The 22,533-nt window shown below is 36.3% G+C and overlaps 1 protein-coding gene across 1 annotated transcript in view; it reads right to left on the minus strand.

The window, feature by feature from the left end:
- Positions 1 to 11,432: 11,432 nt before the first annotated feature.
- The window catches only part of camk1da (calcium/calmodulin-dependent protein kinase 1Da), a 104,646-nt gene continuing 93,545 nt past the window's right edge, over positions 11,433 to 22,533 (minus strand). Inside the window, exons 7-11 of the mRNA XM_056456030.1 lie at positions 22,085 to 22,197; positions 20,968 to 21,046; positions 18,770 to 18,857; positions 16,756 to 17,002; positions 11,433 to 14,934 (exon numbers count right to left, since the gene is read on the minus strand). Of these exons, the coding sequence (XP_056312005.1) occupies positions 14,807 to 14,934; positions 16,756 to 17,002; positions 18,770 to 18,857; positions 20,968 to 21,046; positions 22,085 to 22,197 (655 nt within the window). The 3' untranslated portion in view covers positions 11,433 to 14,806. The remainder of the gene's footprint in view (positions 14,935 to 16,755; positions 17,003 to 18,769; positions 18,858 to 20,967; positions 21,047 to 22,084; positions 22,198 to 22,533) is intronic.

Genomic DNA, 22,533 nt, shown 5'->3' on the forward strand with positions numbered 1-22,533 from the left:
CGCTTCTCTTTGTAATAATCTTTTATACAGATTACATCCTCTTCTTCAATTCCTACATTCTAGTTGTTTAACGTCATGTCCAAACTCTATAAAATGTCTTGCCGAAGTTAGATCTTGTCGTCGTATACTTGATTTATGTTCACTTACTCGCAACTTCAATTGACGTGATAACTTCCCTATATATCTTTTGACACGGACATTTTAACATATAGACCACATTATGAGTAGGTAATACAGGTTCTTATTTTAAGATTTTTACCTGTTGCTGGATTCAAAAGTTCCTTACACTTTACTAAATTCTGACATGCGGCACAATTTCTGCATGGAAAACACCCTTGCATGAAAGTGGATTTCATATTTCTTACTATATACACTCTTAGAAATAAAGGTACAGGAGCTGTCACTGGGGCAGTACCTTTTCAAAAGATACATATTTGTACCCGAAGGATCCATAGTGATACCCAGGGGCGTAGCGGACATTTTAAAAGTGGCTGTATGAGATCATATGTTCATATAATTATTAATGACCTGTTTCTAAATGGTTCTAAATGGACGGATCCCCCCGTCCCCCCGGTTGCTACGCCCCTGGTGGTACCTCAAAGGTAATTTTTAGGTACAGTTGGGCACTAAAATGCACCTTTGAGGTACCACTGTGGACTGTTATATGTATCTTTCGAAAAGATACTGCTCCAGTGACAGCTCCTGTACCTTTATTTCTGAGAGTGTATCTGAGTCTGTAAAGACTGTGAATACTTCTGTACAGTTTCAACAAATCTTTTTTCACATTGTCATTATGGGGTGTTGTGTGTAGAATTTTGAGGATATAAATCAATTTAATCCATTTTGGAATAAGGTTGTAACATAAAAAATGTGGAAAAAGTGAAGCGCTATGAATACTTTCCGGATAGCACTGTACATACAAAATGTATAAAGTGTTATATAATTACTATACATATTACATTTCACAACTAGAGCCTTTATAACCTCTAAACAAAACGTATCCCAAGAATTTTTCCCACGTCCTCGCAGGAACATCATGAAATTTCATCAGTACACCCCCAATTCCTCCATTAATAAATCTCCGCAGGCATTGTGCAATAGAAAGAAATGTCAAAACCGTCCTGAAGCTTACAGAGACCCTGTAGAGTCACATTAGAGAGTGTGTGTCTTCTCCTTTGAAAACACATTAAGCAGACAGTAGCTTTGATTCCTTGTCTCTAGATAACTGTAGGCTCGCTAGATCAACAGAAATTGCTCAATTTGAACCGCTATTGAACTTTGCTGGACTCTTTCAACTGCTGCTACACAAAGCATTACCACAGCACGCTGACAATGCCGAGTGTATAGATCTAAGACAGTTCAATCTCACTCCAAACCAAACAATCATTATCCGGTCAGCGCATAAACATTAACCCTAGCTACAAAACACACCAGGCTGACGTGTGTGTGTCCACTTTCAACACAGTCTGAGTCTGCTATCAAAGACTTGGAGCTGCAGATGTGATCAAATAGCAGGAAATGAAGATAAGAATCAAACAGACTAAATATAACGTCAAAGTCATCATATGAATTAAAATGGACTGTGATTTATGATTTTTTTTTGAGTACACACTCATAAACTTATTTAAAATTAGTTGAAACAACACAATTCTTGTTTTTTTTGGGGGGGAAAGCTTAATTGCTTTGTGTTTAATCCTCTTAAATTTGTAATAACAATCGATAACACTTTATTTTGATGGTCCATTTGAGTATTAGTTGACTGTCTGCTTAATATCTGTTGATACTGCTCCTTCAACAAACATTTAATTGACTATAGGAAACTTTGCAAATACATGTCAACTTACACTAATCCAAACCCCAACCTAACAGTCTACTTATAATCTAATGAGAATTAGTTGGCATGTAGATGCAATGTAACTTAAATTTAACAAATGGACCATCAAAATAAAGTGTGACCAAACAATCAAGTTAGCTTAACTGATTTGTGTAGTGACAACATGAAGGACTTGTGTGGAACCTAGCATCTTTTACAGTGCAGATTATTTTTCAAAATTCACGAGCCCTAATAATATTTAATATTATTATAAAGTCTCTTCAATAGTAATGTGTTTATTAGCGTGAGGGATGAACCTGTCATTCACATTAAAATCAACCAATAGAAAACGACAACCATTAGATTGGACCATTCCCAATGGACAAAATCAAGTTTCACCCCACATTTTCCTGTTCAAGTCGCTTCACTTGAGTAAAGGTCACTATTGGGAACTTCAATTCCATGCCTTTCATCACTTCATAATGACAGAGTTTCTACAGTAGATAAAATGAAAACAGCCAATTAACTTTAGTGAAAATGAATAATTGTTTAGCTTTTGCTAAAGGGTTAATCTACTTTTTTGCAAGATATCTATGGTTCGGTAATGGTGCTTACTGAAATGAGATGTGGTGTATTTGTGGAAAAGCCAAAAATACATTGTACTGGTCCAAGTCATGACTTTTATTTCATGTCAAAAATTATAAGAGTATTAAGTAAAGTGGGTAGCACGATCACCTCACAACAAGAAGGTCGCTGGTTTGAGCCCCGGCTGGGTCAGCTGGCATTTCTGTGTGGAGTTTGCATGTTCTGTTGGCATGGGTTTCTTCTGGGTGCTCTGGTTTCCCCCACATTCCAAAAGCATGTGGTACAGGTGAATTGAATAAACTAAATTGGTCGTATTGTATGTGTGTGAATGCAAGAGTGTATGGGTGTTGGGCTGGGTTGCAGCTGGAAGGGCATCCGCTGAATAAAACATATGCTGGATAAGTTGGCTGTTCATTCCGCTGTGGCGGCCCCTGATTAATAAAGGGACTGAGCTGAATAGAAAATTAATGAATGAATTATAAGAATATGAAGTAAGGATCATCCATGAAGAAATTTAGTAAATTTCCGTGTGTAAGTATATCAAAACGTAATATTTGATTGGTAATATTCATCACTAAGAGCTTAATTTGAACAATATAAAGGCGATTTTCTCAAAAAACTACCCACATATTCCAGATTGTGTATCTTAAACATGTTATCCTATATGCAAACAAACCATATATCAATGGCCAACGTATTTATTCAACTGTCAGATAATGCCTATATCTCAATATCCCAAAACTGACTCATATCACTGGTATTGTGATCCACTACTTGTTTTATGCATGTTGAAAGCTTATAAAACATGACTCAAAAGTAAATGCGAAAAAAAATGCATTTACCATTTGCTCAGCATTTGCTGCATAAAGTAGGAAAGAAGTGCAGAATGTCATGCATGTGCAAGACATTTTTGATAGAGCTTCACTAATCTAAATATATCAGATTTGACTTCTTATTTGATACATGCTAGGCCAATAGTTTCGATTGAAAGCAAGTAGCGGTACACCAATATTGGGGTGTTTCCAAGATGGCTGCCGTTGTCATGCTTTCAAAGGAAAACAAAATTCCTTCTTAGACATTCAGACCTGCACGAAAGAAATTCAGCTGAGCATAACTTGTTTCAGATGAGCTTCACTGGTGAGTCAAGCTGGTTTCATACTAACTGCGCTGTGAGATATTGCATTTGAGGTGTTGATTTGATTTGGACCGCAGTTGTTTTGGTCATAGATTTGTTATGTGAGCTGTTTGAGATATATTTGGCTAATATATTTGGACAGTTTTGGTTGATTTGAAATGACTAGGTGGGCTTTGTGTGCACTCATTGTGGATTTTTTTGTTAAACCACAAACAAAGATCCAGCGATGCCGACAAATGGCTTAGGCTTTCATTTTATTATGATCTGCTGAGGTAAAGTTGGTTTTTATTGAGGTATAGTTGGTTTCACTGAGGTAAAGTTAGTTTCTTATTCACACATTTGGACTTTCTCTATCCAAATATAATTTCAGAAAAGCATTCTTAGGAAATTTTAAGGAGAGAAATCCTAGCAGCCAATGACTATTAAAGTACAACATTGTTCACAGTCAGTTAAATAGTGCTAATGTTGTATTGAAGTCAAACTTGCATGCAATTTCAGACCCAATATTCAAAGTAGCATGTCCAAATTGTCAAAAATGAACAAATGTGCGAAGATAAAACCGATTTTACCACAATGTCTGGTTTATACATGTCACAAAGTACTCTGTTTTCTGTTATGTGTCTATATTCTGGGAAAGTTCCTTTATTTGGACCCCCAGCATGCCTGCCATGCCCCTTCAGCATGCTTCAAACAAAAACATGAACATTTTTGTGGTTTAGCAAACTATAACATTAGCATGACTCAGAATTTCCCACTGATCCAGGTTTGATATGGCGTGGGTCATATGTTGCTGAGCATGGTTCTCCAGGCGATGCATTTAGAAGTCATTTATTTTAAGAGGAAAATGGCAGGGAAACTCTGCTGGTCCCTGCGGCAGCATGAGGGGAAAACAATGTGCGCTCTCTCTCTCTCCTCCAGGGAAATCTCGACATCTATTTTAAGATGTTTCGGATGTTGGTGTGTAAAATGAAAGTGGGTTTCTGCAACGTCTGCACTGCAGAAAAAGTCTAGAAGAACATTAATGTCCTAGTGTGCGGTGACTGGTGATTTATTGAAATTGTTATGGAAAATAAAAATTAGGGTGAAAACTCAACTCAATTTTGGGTTTGTTAATCAAATTAGATTCACACACTAGCCAGATATTTAATAAGTGTAAAGGTCTAAAAACTGCTGGTTAGCTTGGTGTTTTTAGTCTCTGACACAGATGTTGTTCAGATTTATCTACACTGTTAACAATGTCCTATAGAATCTACAGTAGCAGTTACTGGGAGCAGTTCGCCAGTAACTTACTGTAAATCAATTACAGTAAAATACTGTTTTTACATTTACAGCATCATTTATCTTGCTGTATATGTATTTACAATATTGTATATATTTACTGTAAAATATACAGTCATTTTCACAATGCAACTTTGAAATACAGTAATATACCGCATAACTGTCCTACAGTAAAATACAGTTCATATTGCAGTTCAGTTTTCCAGTAACTTACTGTAAATCAATTACAGCAAAAATACTGTATTTACTTTTACAGAACCATTTACCTTTCTTTATGTGTATTTACAGTATTGTATATCTTTACTGTAAAAATAAAGTAAATTTCACAATGCAACACTGAAATACAGTAACATACTGCATAACTGTCTTACAGTAAAATTCAGTGCATGCTTAAATCAAATCCAAAACAAATGAATCGGTCTGTCTACACATTAACATCTCTGAAAGATTCACTGAGCCATTTTGATTCAAACCACTATCTGTGAATTTTATTTATAGATCTGATTGTAACACTGAATCAATTTTAAAGCAAACAAAAAATACTTTAAGGATGCTTCTATTCTGTTTTTCCTGAATAGCAAGTGTTACAGTAAATGTTCTCACATGATAAAACACTATAGTCGTTTAGAGTAAATACTAGTGGCTTTGAACAATACTATGGTAAAGTGTATTATTTTGTGTACATTATAGTATTTACAACACTTTGTTTATGTGATTGTATATTTAACCATTGTGAACAGATAAGCTGTAATAAAATCTGTATGCTATAATCTAGTTTTTACAACAGTAAACTGTGGTATATTGTAAAGTACTATACCTAGTTATAGAAAACTTAGTACAGGGTTATTTGTGTATATTACCATAGTTGTTGTATTACTACAGCAAATATATGATTACCACAACATATTAATTCAAGCACTTTATTATAGGATGGTTCAAAAACACTGTAGCATTTACTATATATTACTATAGTATTTTTTAATGTGGGCTTTACCATGGCCCAGTTATGTTTTGTAATCTATGAACTCTCCGAAATAAAAGTACAAAATCCGTCACTGGTGCAGTACCTTTTCAAAAGGTGTATTTTTTTCCTCCATTAGGTCATTAAAGGTACATATAAATACCTAAAAAGTCCAAATGTGTACCTCACAGTATCTCAAAGGTACAAATGTGTAACCTAAAGATACTAATATCCACCTGTATGGTACAAAAGTGTACCTTTTGAAAAGGTACCACACCAGTAACAACTGTAGTACCATTATTTCTGACAGTGTGGGAAATGGGCTTAATATTTTCCCTTTTAACAAGTGTGCTTTAATACCATTTTATCACAACACTTTAGACATCATTTATTCCAGTATTTAGCATCGTTGTTTAGTGTCCAGTAGTTTGTGCAATTAAAAAAAGGAACTTTTGACAATTTTTGTGTGTATTTTCACAGCAAGACACCGAAGCAAATATTGCTATATGTTTTGAGGCCTAATTATGAACCATCATTTTAGGCCGCAAATATGCAAAATATTATTCCTGCAAAATCCTGAAGAGACTAGTTTTGGTCCAAAGATGTGTTCAGGAATTGTTCGTTAGGTCCCGTTTACACTGTCAGGTCTTGATGCCCAATTCCTATTTGTTGCCTATATCTGATTTTATAGCCTGTCTGTTTACACATTTTTTTAATTGTGACCCATATCCGATTCATGCATTTACACAATAATAATTTAAACGTCACGAATGCGTAAAGGCGGGTTCTAGCATCTGCGCCACACTAGCCACAACGGAAGAAAATGTCCTGCTTTTAGTTCTGCGAAAAAGTTCGCCCAACTTAAAAATGATTTTGAGGTGGAGGAGGAGGAGGGAAAGGGCCGTCATCGCAGCTTACACCTATGGTTTATATATGGTGTCCTCCACCATTCAAAGGAATTTGTAGGTTAGAGAAAGATCTCTTTCCTCCTCCATGTTTCCTTGTTGTTGTTTACCGCGTCAGCATCTCCACACACGCTCTTCCTTCTATGTCATCAAACCGCGGAGAAGTACCACATTGTCGCAAGTTTAATGATGCCTCAATAAATTATTAATGCCTCAATAAATTCAATTCGATATGGTCGCATTGTCACATATCCGACTAAAATCTGATTTATTTCCACATATGAAGGAGGTCTGAAGACAATCTCTGAATGTCCAAATGCTTGCGTGTTTTTTTTCTCATGTTTACACGGTCATAGAACAGATCCGATCTGTGTCACATACTGTATGAGTAAAAAATTGGAATTGGGTCACATTTAACTGGCAGTGTAAACGGGGGTTTAGATGCACTTTGTGTTAAATGTGTGTGTGTTTTCATGTCTGGTCAGCTGGCAGACACCTTGTACATGTTGAATGCTTACTAGCTTGGCAAACTGTGTTTTTTCACCTCACCCTCCTGGACATGGCTAAATGTCTAACATGTTGGCCAGACACACGCACAGATGCTCGGGGGTCGCAAGCGGTCATGCATGGCTGGACTGTGTTCACATGCTCTCTTTCCAGCCAGCTTCTGAGCCCGAGCCTGAAGCTGTGAGCTAGTGGGAGACCGGCAAACGTCCAGCCCGGCTGACCGCTAATGAAAGACCCAAAGCGTACTAATGACAGACCATCACAGAGATACTTTAAGCCATAAAAAAATAGACAAATCGTGATCATTCAGGATTTATTCAAGGAAAAGAAATAGGAAAGCAAAAAAACAAAACGAAAAACAATCATTCATTCCCCATAGCTTTACAGCATGGAATATAAACTCTGATATGTGCAGATGATTGTCAAAGGCATTGGATATACAAGCCCCATATCAACAGAAGATCACGTCACAGTTAAAGTTAGTATTCGTATGCCACTCCCAAAAATATGAGCATCAGTGTCACATGCATATGAGTATAGAATTCACATTTCACTGGGCAACTTAGTTCGGTGTCAGAGATGCAGAGACCGCGAGGCCTGCATTGCCAGAGTTGCATTTTTTTTTTTAAATATATATTCATATATATTTATTCATATAGAGAGACATGTTTCTTCATACATATAGTTACATGGACTTGAAAGTATGCAAATAATCGATTGATTTCAGAAAGCGCATTTAACATGCTTGCAATTCTTTAAAGAAAACAAAAATCAGATGCAGTTGCTAGTAATTTTCTCTCTTCATTTGCAAATAAGTCGACATTCAAGGGACAAGTTGAAAACTGCACAGTCACTGGGTAGCACAGACACTTGTCAGTCACAGCTTTTTCATCGTAAGAGGCAAAAGTGACGCCTGAGTTTGTAAAAAAAAGACTTTTCTGGAAAAGGTGCATCACAACTGATAAGCGTTATAATATTCACCATGTCGCTCGTTGTGAACTTTGTACAATAGAAATGTGAACGTACAACACTGAGACACAAGTTTGCGAATATACATCTGTGTTACAGTCAAGTGTGTGGCCAGAGAAAGGCAGTGTTTAGAGGATGAGTTGAAAGACAGAACACACACTAACAACATGACAGACAACGTCACGATCACAGTCTATTTACAAAGCCTTTAGACGCACAGAGAGATTCGCTCGGGACAAACAGACAGACAACAATGATGCTGTAATCCAAGTGAACTGACGGACTTGTGTTTGACTTTATCTCTGTCCTTCATTACACTCACAGACTGGGGTGTGTGTGTGTGTGTGTGTATGTGAGCCATGGCACATAAGTGTGCATGTATTTACTGGATTTAATTACTATCGTAATACCAAAGTAAGTAGTATACCTAATTTTTCTTCTATATTTAAATACATTAACGTTTGGCTTGGAGTGGCAGTAGCTGTATATATAGATATATTCATATATGCTCATTCAAAAAACAAAAAGATTTTGGTTTATACTTGTCCTGCACATCCTACCGAGGGTTTAAAAACCAGCATATCGTATACATTTCCTGCATTTTTACACAATAAATGCACACAAATACATATAACATGAACACTGAGACCAAAAAAATTCCAGGTCCAATTCAAGTCAAGTTCGATTACCGCTGAAAATCATTAAGAAAAGTCCCTACACTGAAGAAAAAATCTTGGTTGCCTTAAAATCTGAATCTAACCTTATGAGTCCATTGAACTTATATTATATTAAACTGACTTAAAACAGCTTGCATGACTAATAAAATTAACTTAGAACATGATTAACTTGTTTAATAAGTTACAATGACCTAAAAACATATGCTGTCTAATTGATCATATGTTTTTCAGTGTAAATAGGCAAACATGACTAGAACAGAATTGCACTTACTATGAAATGCACCGTTTTCAAAGTAATATCAATTCTGACAAAAATGACTGTCCTTTTATTAACAATTCCACTTCTGTCCTAAATAAAAATCAATTCAAAAGTGAATTCACCTTAAAATGAAAACTTGAGGGGACTGTTTTCAGTATGAAATGTGTAGTTGAAGCCATGATATATACCCAGCATACACACAACATTATAAGATGTTAACATTAGGTTAGATTTGGGTCACCAGCGTCTAAGGACAATGTTATTTTGACGTCCAATAATGATGTGAAATAACGTTGATATTTTGTTGGTGTTAGGTTGTGTTGGAAAGTGATCAAAATCCAATGTTGAGCCAAGATCTTAAACCAACATCATGACGTCAAGTACTGACATTTATTCGTCAGGTATGGTAACTAAATTCAATGTCTGATAGATGTCATATTGGGTAACGTCCACACAGTGTTAAGCTGGAACATCATTAGGGATGTAATGATTCACTGTGAGCAGTGTTGCCAACTATTTTCAATAAAAAGGCGCTAAGCTCTGGCCGAAAAAGTCTCTAAATGTCGCTAGATTACATCATACATCAATTTGCATATTACTGATGTCATTACATTCTACCGTTTCAGTTTGTTTAAGAGCCTATGGTTAATAAAGGGGTATTTATGTTAGCACTATGCTTTATATATGCATGTCAATTTAACTTAATTTATTACTGTTTGAATACAGTATAGATGTGTAGTGAATTTGCAGTAATCTCTCAGACGTATTAAACTCAGACAAGTTCCGAAACTGTTACAAAAATATCTGTAATTGTGAACAAGGTCAAATTAAATTGTTAAAATAAAGCAGAAGCAGATTGGTTTGACTGTACGATGGAAATACCTCACACTCCTGGTGCTAAATCATTTGCCATCTGTACTAGGCATGGGCCGGTATAAGATTCTGACAGTATGATGACCTTGGATAAAAATATCTCGGTTTCACGGTATTGTGATCACTGCTCTAAATCATATTCTTTTTAAATGTCTGGGTAAAAAACTACAACTTTTTTCTCTTACGAACGCAATATATTTTTATTTTGAGAAACATTTATAATATTTTGGAGCAGTAAACATGTCAGGCTAAATAATTCAAATAAATTATTGACTTCTGCTGTCTTCATTAGTTTCAAAAACACTGATTTCTATATTTAAAATGTAAAATATCTTTGGAGATCTTTTCTGCTGGATAAAAAAAGTAAAAAAAATCGTACACACCTTAGGAACGGTTTAACAGAAAATTGACGGTTTTAAAACCTTGACTTTTCCAAACCACGGTATACCTTGAAACCGGTCATTGTCCCATGCCTAGTCGGTACGCAAAGGAGTGATCTGCTCTCAGGCTGCAGGTGGGAGAGACTGTTGTACGAGGACTGGGCCGCCTGTCAGTGCTCTGAGGCATCACTTGCAGCTCGTTAAGAGTAAGGACGGTACAGTACGGAAACAGGAGAGTCTATAAAAATCTCCAGTAACACACAAAAAAGTCACTAGATTTGTCGCTAGTCGTTTTTTTGAAAATTTGTCGCTAATGGGGTGTAAAAAGTCGCTAAATATAGCTACAAGGTGGCTAAGTTGGCAACACTGACTGTGAGATGGTTGAAAATCGATTCAGATACGTGACTATTCCAACCAGTAGAAATGTTGAATTAATCGCGATACATTTTTTTAACAGAGGGGGCGCTGTGTTTACAGGTGCAAACTGTGTGCAAATGTCTACAAAAAGACGTTTACTTACACTAACAAAAGAACGAATGTGATGCACGTAAACCGTCAGCACAGTGAAAAACTACTGTCACAGACGTCTATACGCAAAAAAACCTATTAATAAGCCAAACCACGCAGACCGGATGATTTGTAGCTCCGTTTGCTTCGATGAGTGCTAAGGAGATCACATGCCGCATCAGTGTTTTCACAGCGAAAGTGTGAAGATATTTTCCAGACTGAAAGAGAAAGTTGTTTTACAGAACCAGGTACTATATAACCTTTTCAAATTAGTTCATGCATATTTTAATAATTTGCTTATTATTATTGAATATTTAGAAATGTTGAAGACTTTCTCTTCTTAAGTGTATCACACTGATACTAATTGATTGTACAAGTAATATTAATTATTCACCGTTATAATCATGTTCAACTCCTGTCTCTATCATGTTCCGATAGAGATGCTCCTATCTCTATCTCTGACGCTATGTTGATGTCCTGTGCCTGCTGGGTAATAACAAATTTGTGCAAAAAATAATGAAAATCACTTTAACAGAGCCCTCTTTCCAAGAACTACTTCAAGCTTAGAGACCAATCAAAATAATTCCCAGTGGTAATTGACATTTATGCACACAGATACAGCTTAACATTCATTTAAACAACTGTTACTTATCGAACACCTCATGCTTACACTGTAGATGTGGAAATGTGCAGTTTGAACCATATGAAAGCATCACATCGCCCCAGTTAGTTTTTTTTTTCATGAAAAGCTTCTCTGTTGGGAGATTACAAACTGCTCTCGAGTGTGAAAGCGAAGACAAAATGGTGCATGCATGACCTGACGGAAAAATAAAGCCATTAGCTGAAAGCCCCTCACGGTGAGGTGCCGTCCTACACCGAAACAAACATTCAGGACGAGACTAATGGGAAATGCATGAAGATATTCGATGGCACTTTGGAAAATGTCACGCGCTCCTAAGTCCTTGTCCTTAGACTAGGTTCCCTCCTGTGATATTAGCAAACCATAAAGGGCGAAGAAGACATCAGTCACGTTTAAAAACCTGACGGGACATAATAGCAGATCCGTTCGGTGACAGAAAAAGCCAGTCGCTTTTCAATACGAAAGTGTAAAAACCTCAACGTAGCCCTTAAACCAATGCTGGAAATTCAGCCACTTTGAATTGTATGGAAAGATGTTTACAGTCAATAAAAGTTATGCTGCGTTCACGTTGTTTAAGAATTACCAACTTGATCAAAGTTTATCAAAATTGATGATGAATGCACAAAGCTTAAAAGCCACTTTAATTTTACCTTTATATTTTTAGCAAGAAAGGAAGCATGGCTATAATGAACAACTTCTCAAATAGAAATATCTAGCAGTATCTTTATAAAACGGTCTTTAAAAGTCATGAAGAAAGTTGCAGAAGCATTGCAGACCTGCCAACTTTTTTTTTTTTTCATCTCAGCAGCACTGGATCCCCAAGTGTTTTTCCATTCATTTCTCTAATAGGGATTCTTTTAAAAAGCCAAAGATATAAAGATGCAAATCAGCCCTAAAGAGACTGTATGGCTTTAATAAAGAACTACAATCCCATGAAGGGAATGGTAGTCAAATATTGATTTCAATATGGTGACTGTGTATTTTTATGGTTATCGAATATGCATATAAATACGTATTTAAGTAGTTTGGAGGTTTGTTTCTCAGAATCATGGGTAATACCAGGTTTTACCAGCATTTGTATGATTTTTATTTTAAATTAAACTGAAATAATTCAGTCTGACAGCAAGATGATAACATCATTTATCATTTTCTTAGGTCAATGGCCCACAAAGGTTTTAGATGTCTATAAGATTTCATTTTTAATGTTTTGACGTATGGAGAAATCGACTTGATTTACTTTATGATTCAGAAGTGCTGTACTCTGTGGCTTTAAAAATGTTTCAAGTTACTTCTGCCGCTGAAATAATTGTCGTCTTGATATATTTTTCATCATCAAGAGTGTTTTCTGCATGAAGACAGACGTTATGTTGGTAACGTCCACACAACGTCAAGCTGTAACATCATTAGACGTTGATATTTAGTTGTTTTTAGGTTGCGTTGGTAAGTAACCAAAAAGCAACATCTGTCCGATGTTGGACATTGATGTGGGCTTGACGTTGGCATCTGGCGTCGAACCTGATTTTAATTTCCAAACAAAATGCAACGTCCCATCACGTAAAAATGTTAAAGTTACTTCTGTCAGTGAAATAAATGTCATCTTGATACAGTTTTCATCATGAGGAGTGTTTTCTGACTTCTGCATGAAGCACAATTCATCAGTTCAAATGAAAAGTGCGGATACATACAATGCAGTACCACTAGGTGGCGCATGTGTTGAACTCATGCACTCATATGTTATGTGTCATTTGTGTATTTTTAGAAGCGGTGTGAGCATATCTGTGAGTAAAATTGAGCTGTTCTGCATGAAGATAGACATTATATTGGTAACGTCCACACAACGTCAAGCTGTAACATTATTAGACGTTGATATTTTGTTGTTTTTAGGTTGCGTTGGTAGGTACTGTACGCAAAAAGCAACATCTCTCCGATTTTGGACATTGATGCCGGCCTGACGTTGGGTTCTGACGTCAACCCATTTTTAATTTCCAAACAAAATGCAACGTCCCATGACGTTGAAATAAATTTTTTTAATCTACTTCTGCCACTGAAATAACTGAGGTCTTAATACAGTTTTCATCATCAGGAGTGTTTTAGCATGAAGCGCAATTTATCTGAATAAATAGTGCGGATTAATACAATGCGGTACCACTAGGTGGCACATGTGTCAAACTCATTCATTCATATTTGTTTGTGTATATTTTAGAAGTGCACAGCTGTGTGTAAAATGAAGCGGTAATTGATAAAAGCCTTCACAGTATGCTAATTCTGATACTGCGTGAACTTAGCATAACATTTTCAGCACGATCAAACCGTCATACAATCATTATAAGAGCTAAACAGCTTTCTATCTACATTTTCGACATTATTCTGACTGGATGAGACGATCTCAAACTATGGCGCCCAGTGCAGCTGCGGAATTCCCTGAGAACTCGTACACTGGGGCGCAGAGAGACGCTGCCATGGCTTTTCGGGAGATTTGTGTGTGTGTGTGTTTGTGTTGACTATTAACAGTTTAACTACAGTATGTACTTCAATAACTACCACCTTCAGTGTCTATTTAAAGTCACAATTCACGCAGAGAGTAGCTGCTGCTTCTCTGCATTTTTTCAAAAAAGATAGCAATCAAATATATATTGCGTGTTTTAACCGATACTGAAAATTTTGTGATGTCAAACCCAATCGTGAGGTGTGAGATTGAAAATCTCCCATCTTTTGCATTTGTAAAAAACGATAATATTTCTGCTAACCGCTCTCTCTTGTGTGCAAACCGAAAGTCTCGACTCAGAAAATGTCTCAAAACAGTCGTAAAACGTGATTATTAAAAGCACTTCAGCAGGTCAGCATGAAACCTCGAAAGAAAATGGTAGCTAACAAGAATTACAATAACGTGTGAGTAGATAGAGAAAGTAGACAGGGGAAAGAGGGAAGAGCTAGACATGTAATGATAGTAGAATCGTTTGACATTGGCGCCGCCCTCTTATAAGGTCGGACATAATCATGCACGCACTTTCGCACCTACACCTCCGCGCTCGTAGCAGGATTTGTAGCACATTCTCAGCAAAGACATCATCACAGTTCTGTCCAAATCACTTCTCAAAAAGGAAGCCGTCTGCTGGAAATCTGGTCTCCTGCCGCTGCATGCATTGCACCCTCTTGTGGCCTGGAGGTTAAATGGCAGGAGTGCATTAGGCGCGCGCAGTGGTTGCTATGGCGATGGGTTAGTCCTCTGCCTGATTGGACGGCAGGGCGGGGGGTGGGCTGAGGGGCGGGGCTCACAGCGCTGTGGCCTCCCAGCTCTCCCCCCGCAGAACCTGGCGTCACTTGGTCCCAGTTACCACTGTGCTCACCGACGCAACGGAGGGAGGGAGGGGCCTGCATGGCTCCGCCCCTGAGGAGGAGGAAGCAGCTGATGCCAGAGAACAGGACGTGTGGGGAGGGACGGTACCTACAAATGCAAATACACTGGTTAGAAATACACACACGTCTACTTCAATGTTTTCTCCTGTGAATTTTTTCTCTTTTTTTTTTATATTTCCCAAATGATGTTTAACAGAGCAAGGAATTTGTCACAGTATGTCAGATAATATTTTTTACTTCTGGAGAAAGTCTTATTTGTTTTATTTCGGCTAGAATAAAAGCAGTTATAAAATTTTTTAACCATTTTAAGTCAATATTATTAGTCCCCTTAAGCAATATTTATATTTATTTATTATTTTTCAAAAGAACAAGCTATTATGTTTAGTGATATGTTTTGAAAAATTTAGGGATTTAGTATGGTAATGAATATGTATACGACAACGTTGATGTATTTGGACTTGGCGGTATAGACCTGTTACGCTGCTGCTTTGATTATTATGGCAGAGCAAGTACCAAGACCTGCTACTGCCAGTATATACACAGACATGCCATCTGAGAATATAACACACTGCTGCTGCAAACAATTTATATGCAAACCCTGTTAGCAGATCTAAACACAGGTGGAGCTGGGGTGGAGGAGGGTCTCCGAAAACGCACCACAGCTTGACAGCGTAAAATGACACGGAGAATTTAAACTGATGAGGAGCATTCTCATTGGATGAGAGGTGACAGAAACCAATCTCCTGTGCTATGTAGTTAATGACACAGGAGCAGATTAAGTAACCTATCAGCCTGTGCGCGCATAGAGTTTCATGGCAGAAATTTCACTTCCTTTAAACAGAAATTGGGGGAAAAAAATATACAAAGGGGCTAATAATTCACGACTAATTCACTTTATGCTAAAATGAGCATTTTTCTCTAGCCCCTGAGAATATAAGTTGAGTAATTTCTTTTTTTATGGAAATTAATCTGTAATTTTCATTGCCTTTAATGTGAAATAAGTGAACATAAATTTAGGAGTCTGAGAAAAAGGCTCATTTTAGAAGAAAATTTCAGATGGCACCATGAAGTTTTTGCATTTGAACTACTGCAATCATATTATGAATAATTATGTATTTGGTCAGAATTTTACATTATATATATATAATGTTTTGTCAGACATTGTTGTAGTACAGTAATAAAACTAAAACTTAGAAACTTAGTCCACAAAATGTTAAAGTTATAAGTAAATCAAAAGTTAAAATTACAAAATTTTTCCCAAAACCATTTCATGCAATTATTCCTTGAGCAGAGGCAACACATTTGTGAATTTTATGTCTACTTTCATGTTTCAAGTAAACTTAATGAAATATATTTGTTTTTAAAATAAAATATCATTCACTGTAATGAATATAATGTCATTCAGTGTAACAGATATATTTATCCAAAAAAATTCAACCTATTTAGGAATTAATAAAATATATAAAAGAATAAATGATCATGCAAAATTTAAGTTTGAAATATTTTAAATTAAAAGCAGTATAGAGTCTTTCAATATCTTTATTGACCCTTGTTCAAAATACATGCTTTTTGGTACATAAACTGAATGTAGTCATGGTAAAAATGTCTAATCCTTTTTATTTTTGGCAAGGAAAGAAATACATAACTACAGGATGCATTTTGAAATCAGGAAAAAATTTTCTACACTGTAAAAAATGATGCAAATGTTTTTAAGTTACTTTCACTTATTTTAATACGATTTATGTACATTTTTTAAGTCATTCAAAGTTTAGCCTAATATTTTTGTCAGCTTGATTGATATGAGTTGAGATGATTAGAAAAGTTCATTTGATTCAACAACAACAAAAAAGAATGCAGCAAGATTTATTTTTACAGTGTATTGTCTTGAATGTTAAAACATATACTTAACAGTCTTTGCGTGGTATGGGGGTGTTTCCTGTGGCCATGTCATTAATGAGAATGGCGTTTGGGTTTGGAGCAGATTTTTGATTTTGGGTCAGTGGCGCGGTGGAATTCGTTGTTGTGTTGAGCGGTGGGTTTGCGTTCAGTATGCGGTTCTGGTTTGCGGTGTTTGACTGATCCATGCTGCTTCCCATACTACTGCCCAACTGCAGTCTCCTCATGTGGCGAACCACCGCCGTGGCATTGAAGGCTTGCTGTTAAGTGGAGAGACAGAATGTCATGGTCAAAAACAAATGAAACAGATTCAGATATGGTTTGCGGAACTGTCATACAAAAGTTCCATATACTGAATGAGAGTTACGTTTAGCTTATTTCAGGGTTCACACAGTTATGACCATCCTGGAAAAGTCATGCAATTTTGACAATATTTTCCAGGCATGGAAAAGTTTTGGAAATGTCTTGGAAATTTGTTTAACAGATATCTGTATACTTGAATATAGGTTAGATGTCTTTACTTCTTTTCTGTCCTTGGCCAATCGCATACTCTCTCATTATTAGTGCTGTGTAAGTGTAATCGAAGTAAATTTTACATAGATATAAAAATACATTGAAACCAAATAGAGTGTTGCGTGCTTTGCAACATGGTGTAATAAATTTGAACATGCATTGTTTTTCTTATTGTTTACCACATATACATAGACATTAAAATTCAAAGTCTAGGAAAAGTCATGAAATTTTAGTAGTATAAATGTGTATAAACCCTGTTATTTAGTTTATGTTGTATTTTTATCAGCATGAAAAAGACAATATGCCTAGTATTATAACGTAGTATTTTAGCAGTGGTTTAGCATCGCAAGCATATCTGTTTTCTCTCTATTTCCAATAGTAAATTCAACACATCTGTAACGTTGAGGGTATATCTATCTGCCCCTGCCCACTGATTGCCATTTTTGGGATTTCTCCCATATTATATAATCTTTTAATCTGATTGCAAAACTCCTGGCTAAACGACTAATATTGCTAAGGAGGAAATATCAAAAACCTTCAACTCTAACACAGTGGATCTGTGATGTCCTCTTCTTCCTAAAATTGAAAAAATTTGACTTTCTTAAGGTTCATCTAACCACACTGTAAAAAAAAAGTTGACAAATTAAAATTGTAAGGCAACTTGCTGCAGAAATTTTTGAGTTGACTCAATTTTCAACCCAAGTACTGCACTTGACTCGATTTGAGTAAACTCAAAAATGTCCTGAAGCTGGTGCCTTGAAATTTAATTTTAGTTTTTTTTACAGTGCAGTTTAATAAAATTTGGGACCCATTTAGGAAATATATCCAAGAACATGTTTTATTGTCAGTTATAGACTGAGTCCTTGTTCTAGCAAATTGGTACAGTGTATTGTGTGACCCAGATTGATCAATTGTAATTATGTACATTATTATTATTTACCTTTTTTGTTGGTATGTTTTTTTTTATTTCACTGTATGTGCTTAAGTTGATACTAAACTGTAATTATTTTTGTCTTAATTTTTTACTGTAATTTGCCATAAAATTCATAAATTAAAACCTAAAAAAACATCTGTAATGTTGATGCAGACAGACTTGTTTTGAGTTTTTGGAAAATTTTCATGGTCTGCTAAAGGTAATTGGTTAAATCTAATACGTTTTCTTTTAAAATACAACCATGGATGAATTGTGAGAATAAAAATGCCACCTCGACTGTACCTAGTTTAAAAAAAAAAAAGCTTCACTGATTGTTTCCAGATTAATGAAAGTTACTTACACAATTCACACAAAGCACTGCACTGTAAAAAATGCTGGCTTCCATGCAATTCCTTTATGCTGTCCCAACACAAATTGATTAAGTCAACTTAATTTTTACAAATTTAAGTGGATTGAACATAAAACAATTAAGCTGTCCCCCAAAAAACCTTTAGATTTGTGTTGATTCAGCTCAAGTAGTTTGAACAAGCACCAAAAATCATTTTATACTCTAGTACTCTAAATATCCACTTGTACTCACTCTCCATTTGCTTTTTGCAAAGTTTTTGCGCATCTGTCGACTGACGGACTCGTGGATGTTCTTGCAGAGCGCCGTGTCGCCTGCGATCCTGAAAAGCAAAAGCATAAAATCAAATCTTTCAGTCGTCCTCTCATCTCAAGAAGCACTTGTATTTTTCTCTAAAGTGTGAGAATTCCCTTCGGGTTTCCAATCCTTGTGTTTTTCTGACTCGTGTGTTTGGTGAAAGGCTTGTTAAAGGTGCCTGTGGAGGACGTGCTAATTGCCGATTAGCGCTTCGGAATACGTAATGCGAGATTAGATGCAGCGTTTTAATTGGCGAGCGTTTATTCAGTAGCTTTTCCTTTCTGCCCTTGAGAGAGATCTCGGTGCATGATAATGGAGAGACTGAATTCAGAACGCACATGCAATCCCCCGGCTGATGCAGAGAGCGGCTCGAGTTAATACGGATAAAACGCTGCGCTAATAACAAGAAATAAAACGCTGTCTCTAAACGATGCTTATGAAGTCACAGTTTAAGTGTTCTGGCGTTAAGTGTCTTAGAGGACCTGAATGATAGTCCTGTGACATACAAGTGAGAATTATGCAGATCTGATGAGGTCTGCTTGTTGATGTTACAATTTTTAACAACATTTTTTTTTTTGCATTATTCCACTTTTTTTGCATTCATCACCTTAAAGGTCCAAAATTTTCTTACGCGTTTTTTGTTTCGTATTTATATGCGTAAAATTTGTTATGTAAACAAACCTTACACACTGAGTCCAATGCGTATTAATGAATCAAAAAACCCCAAAACATTTAGGAGTCAGTCTGATACTTTGTCCTCTTCTATCTTTTCAAAAGTAGAAAAAGAAAGAGTAATACGCTACATATTGTGTTCATCCAATACTGCATAGAGAGGAAGGAGAGTTCAGCTCATTATTAAAGGGCTGCGCTGGATTATACCGAAACTCAAAGTTTATTTCAGGAAATCAGTGAAATTTTGATACATTGGTTATGAACAGAGACTGGCTGTACCTACAGACATTATAATAGCTGGTGGTCACGCTGACATGTCGAAACGGACTGAAAGCAGACCATGCTTTTTTTTATTATAATGTCTATGAGCACGTCAAATGTATGGACACACACACACTCAGACCAAACAGCAACAAGGGTAGAGGTGTGCCAATCACTGAATCCAACTGGTTCTCAACTGTCCGCCACATTCTGTCTTTATTTTATGCCCTGTTAGTCATAAAGTTATCTGTAGCTCAGGTGACGGCATTCTGTATTTAGATTATGACTTGTATGGTGACTAAAAACACAGCTCAAAATGATTTTTCAGATGCGAAAAGCGGAGAAAATCAAACACAGTTCGAATTTTTTTATGACGGACGAAAGGCTCAGAGACAGTGTGTCAATACGATTGACACAATATGAGGTCGAATTTATTTTTTCACATGCAAAAATTATGGACGAAAATTTTAGATTCAGTGTGCAATATCCTTAAGGATGAATTATACTGCGTTGAGTGATCGGCATGACCCACGGCGCCGGCCTTCCGAATAGTCGTGCATTTATACTTGAGCATGCTGTTTGTGTTGCTCTGCAATAACATTTCTGAAACGCTAGCTCAATTTTTAACGACATTTTTTTTTTTTGCATTATCCCAGTTTTTTTGCATTCATCACCTTAAAGGTCCAAAAATTTCGTACGTGTTTTTTTTCCGTATTCATATGCGAGTAGGTTTTTATGTTCCTCTGTGTCAAGTTTCTTCATGGGTGCTTTGTTTTTTCTGAACGCTACCTTAATGTAGAAGTAGCTAAAGCTTGCTCATTCAGATGCTGGAACCGGCGGACGTGCTTTAATCATGAAGTAAACACAAAGCAAAAGTATCCATCTGGAGCTCCTTCACGGGGACTCCACACTTGTAAACACTCTGCCTATCGGGTTCGCAGCTCTCAGCACCGCCCACACTCTTCACCGCTACCAAGCTGACCAATCAGTGTCAGCCACAGCAAGGGCTATGCAACTGCGCGAAAGCTGCACCAGACCATACGCGTGCGCTTGACGCAGAAGTATAAATCAGCCTTTAAGGCAAGTTAGTGCTATATTATTTGTCAAAAGGGTGTTATTATAACTAACATTTAATTTTTTTTATTATATTAAATTCAAATCAATTTTTATTTATGACTTATTATGTAAATATAGTGACTTACCAGGGATGTCGAAGAGCCTGTTCACATGTGTTTCGTTTTGAAGGGTCCTTTTCCATCAAACAACTGATGAAATCTTTTGCTGTACATTAAACAAGAAAGTAAACCATTAAAATAATGCAATGCACGCTCAAGAACCACAGACCATTATACTATATCATACCTGTACACTCTCCCATTTTTTCCCGGATTTTTCCGGAAAAAAACGGGAGAATCCATTCTATCCCGCTATCATCCCGTTTAAGTATTGTCCTGTATTTGTCCCATATTTTGTATCTTTCTATGAAAAGTCAAAGTAGCTTCAAAGAGCCGATCTCAAATGTGATATAATTGCAAGAGCTGTTCAAGAGAATTAGCTTTCGCATTATTATTATTTAGTACGCTGAAATGAATATAAAAACGTCCGTTTCCATTAAAGCTCTGCGTCGATCGTCGCCCCTTTATGTGCAGCCTCTGAATATAAAGGCACTGTTCCCAGATCAACTTCTGTACATGCCATTTGAAGAAAAGTGAAAGTGGACACTTTCGGATTTGGGTGTGTTTTTAAACAGAGAAATACACTAAATAATAAGTAAACATGTCCGTCATGGCACACAATTAATTTTGTCTTAAATTAGCACAAGTAATTGAATTATTTCATTATAGATCTGTCGACTCTTGAAGCGACACCTCTGTTATCAAACAAAACAGTGGATCAAAATGGGATATTCGCTGCTCTTCACTGAGTAACTATTATAACTTTAATCAATATTTGAATACAGTGAATAAAAAACTGAATGAGATCTTATAACTGACAGGTATGTACTAAATTTAAATTTCAAAGTGAAAAGAAACATTTGCCTCGTCTCAGATAATTTTGAGATAAAACTGAGACTTTGCGTTTATCAGTGGAAAAACTGACAGCAAAATTTGGATTCGTTCACAGATCCTTAATTTGCAGTTTGGATGAATGTTATAGAGTTTAAGCCTGTGGTGTTTACTAAATGCCAGAGTCATGATCAGTCTTTCCTGTAAAACATTCCTTTACTGTTTCTGGCAACATGTGAGCTAACAGATGCATGCTTGTAAATTCAACTCATATGAACCACACCATTACTGTGATGTGCTTCTTTGAGTGTACCTGAATCTGATATATCATCCCAGTACGGAGCATCAAACTCATAGTCGGCTTTCAGGATCTGCTCAAAGAGTTTGGAGTCATTCTCGTCATAAAAAGGAGGATAACCACAAAGCCTGTAAGAAAACACATGCGTTTATTGCATCATTTCCATACAGTATATTTTATCTGTACAGTATGTGTTCATTGGGAATCGAACCCACAACCTACTGACATTTATTAATTATATTTAGTGCCAGTTTACCTGAATAAAAGTACATACATGTATTTTAACCCTTTGTTAAATAGAAATATTATTCTGGTTCCTTAGGAATTTAACCCACACCTACTGACATGTATATTAAATTATATGTGTCCCGTAATGTTAGGAATTGAAGCCACAACTTGCTGACATATATATTAAGCATTTATCTGACATGTATTTTAACCATTTAATACATACTGATAGTACA

This window comes from Danio aesculapii, chromosome 4, assembly GCF_903798145.1.
Source record: "Danio aesculapii chromosome 4, fDanAes4.1, whole genome shotgun sequence".
In the NCBI taxonomy this organism is placed as follows: Eukaryota; Metazoa; Chordata; class Actinopteri; order Cypriniformes; family Danionidae; genus Danio; species Danio aesculapii.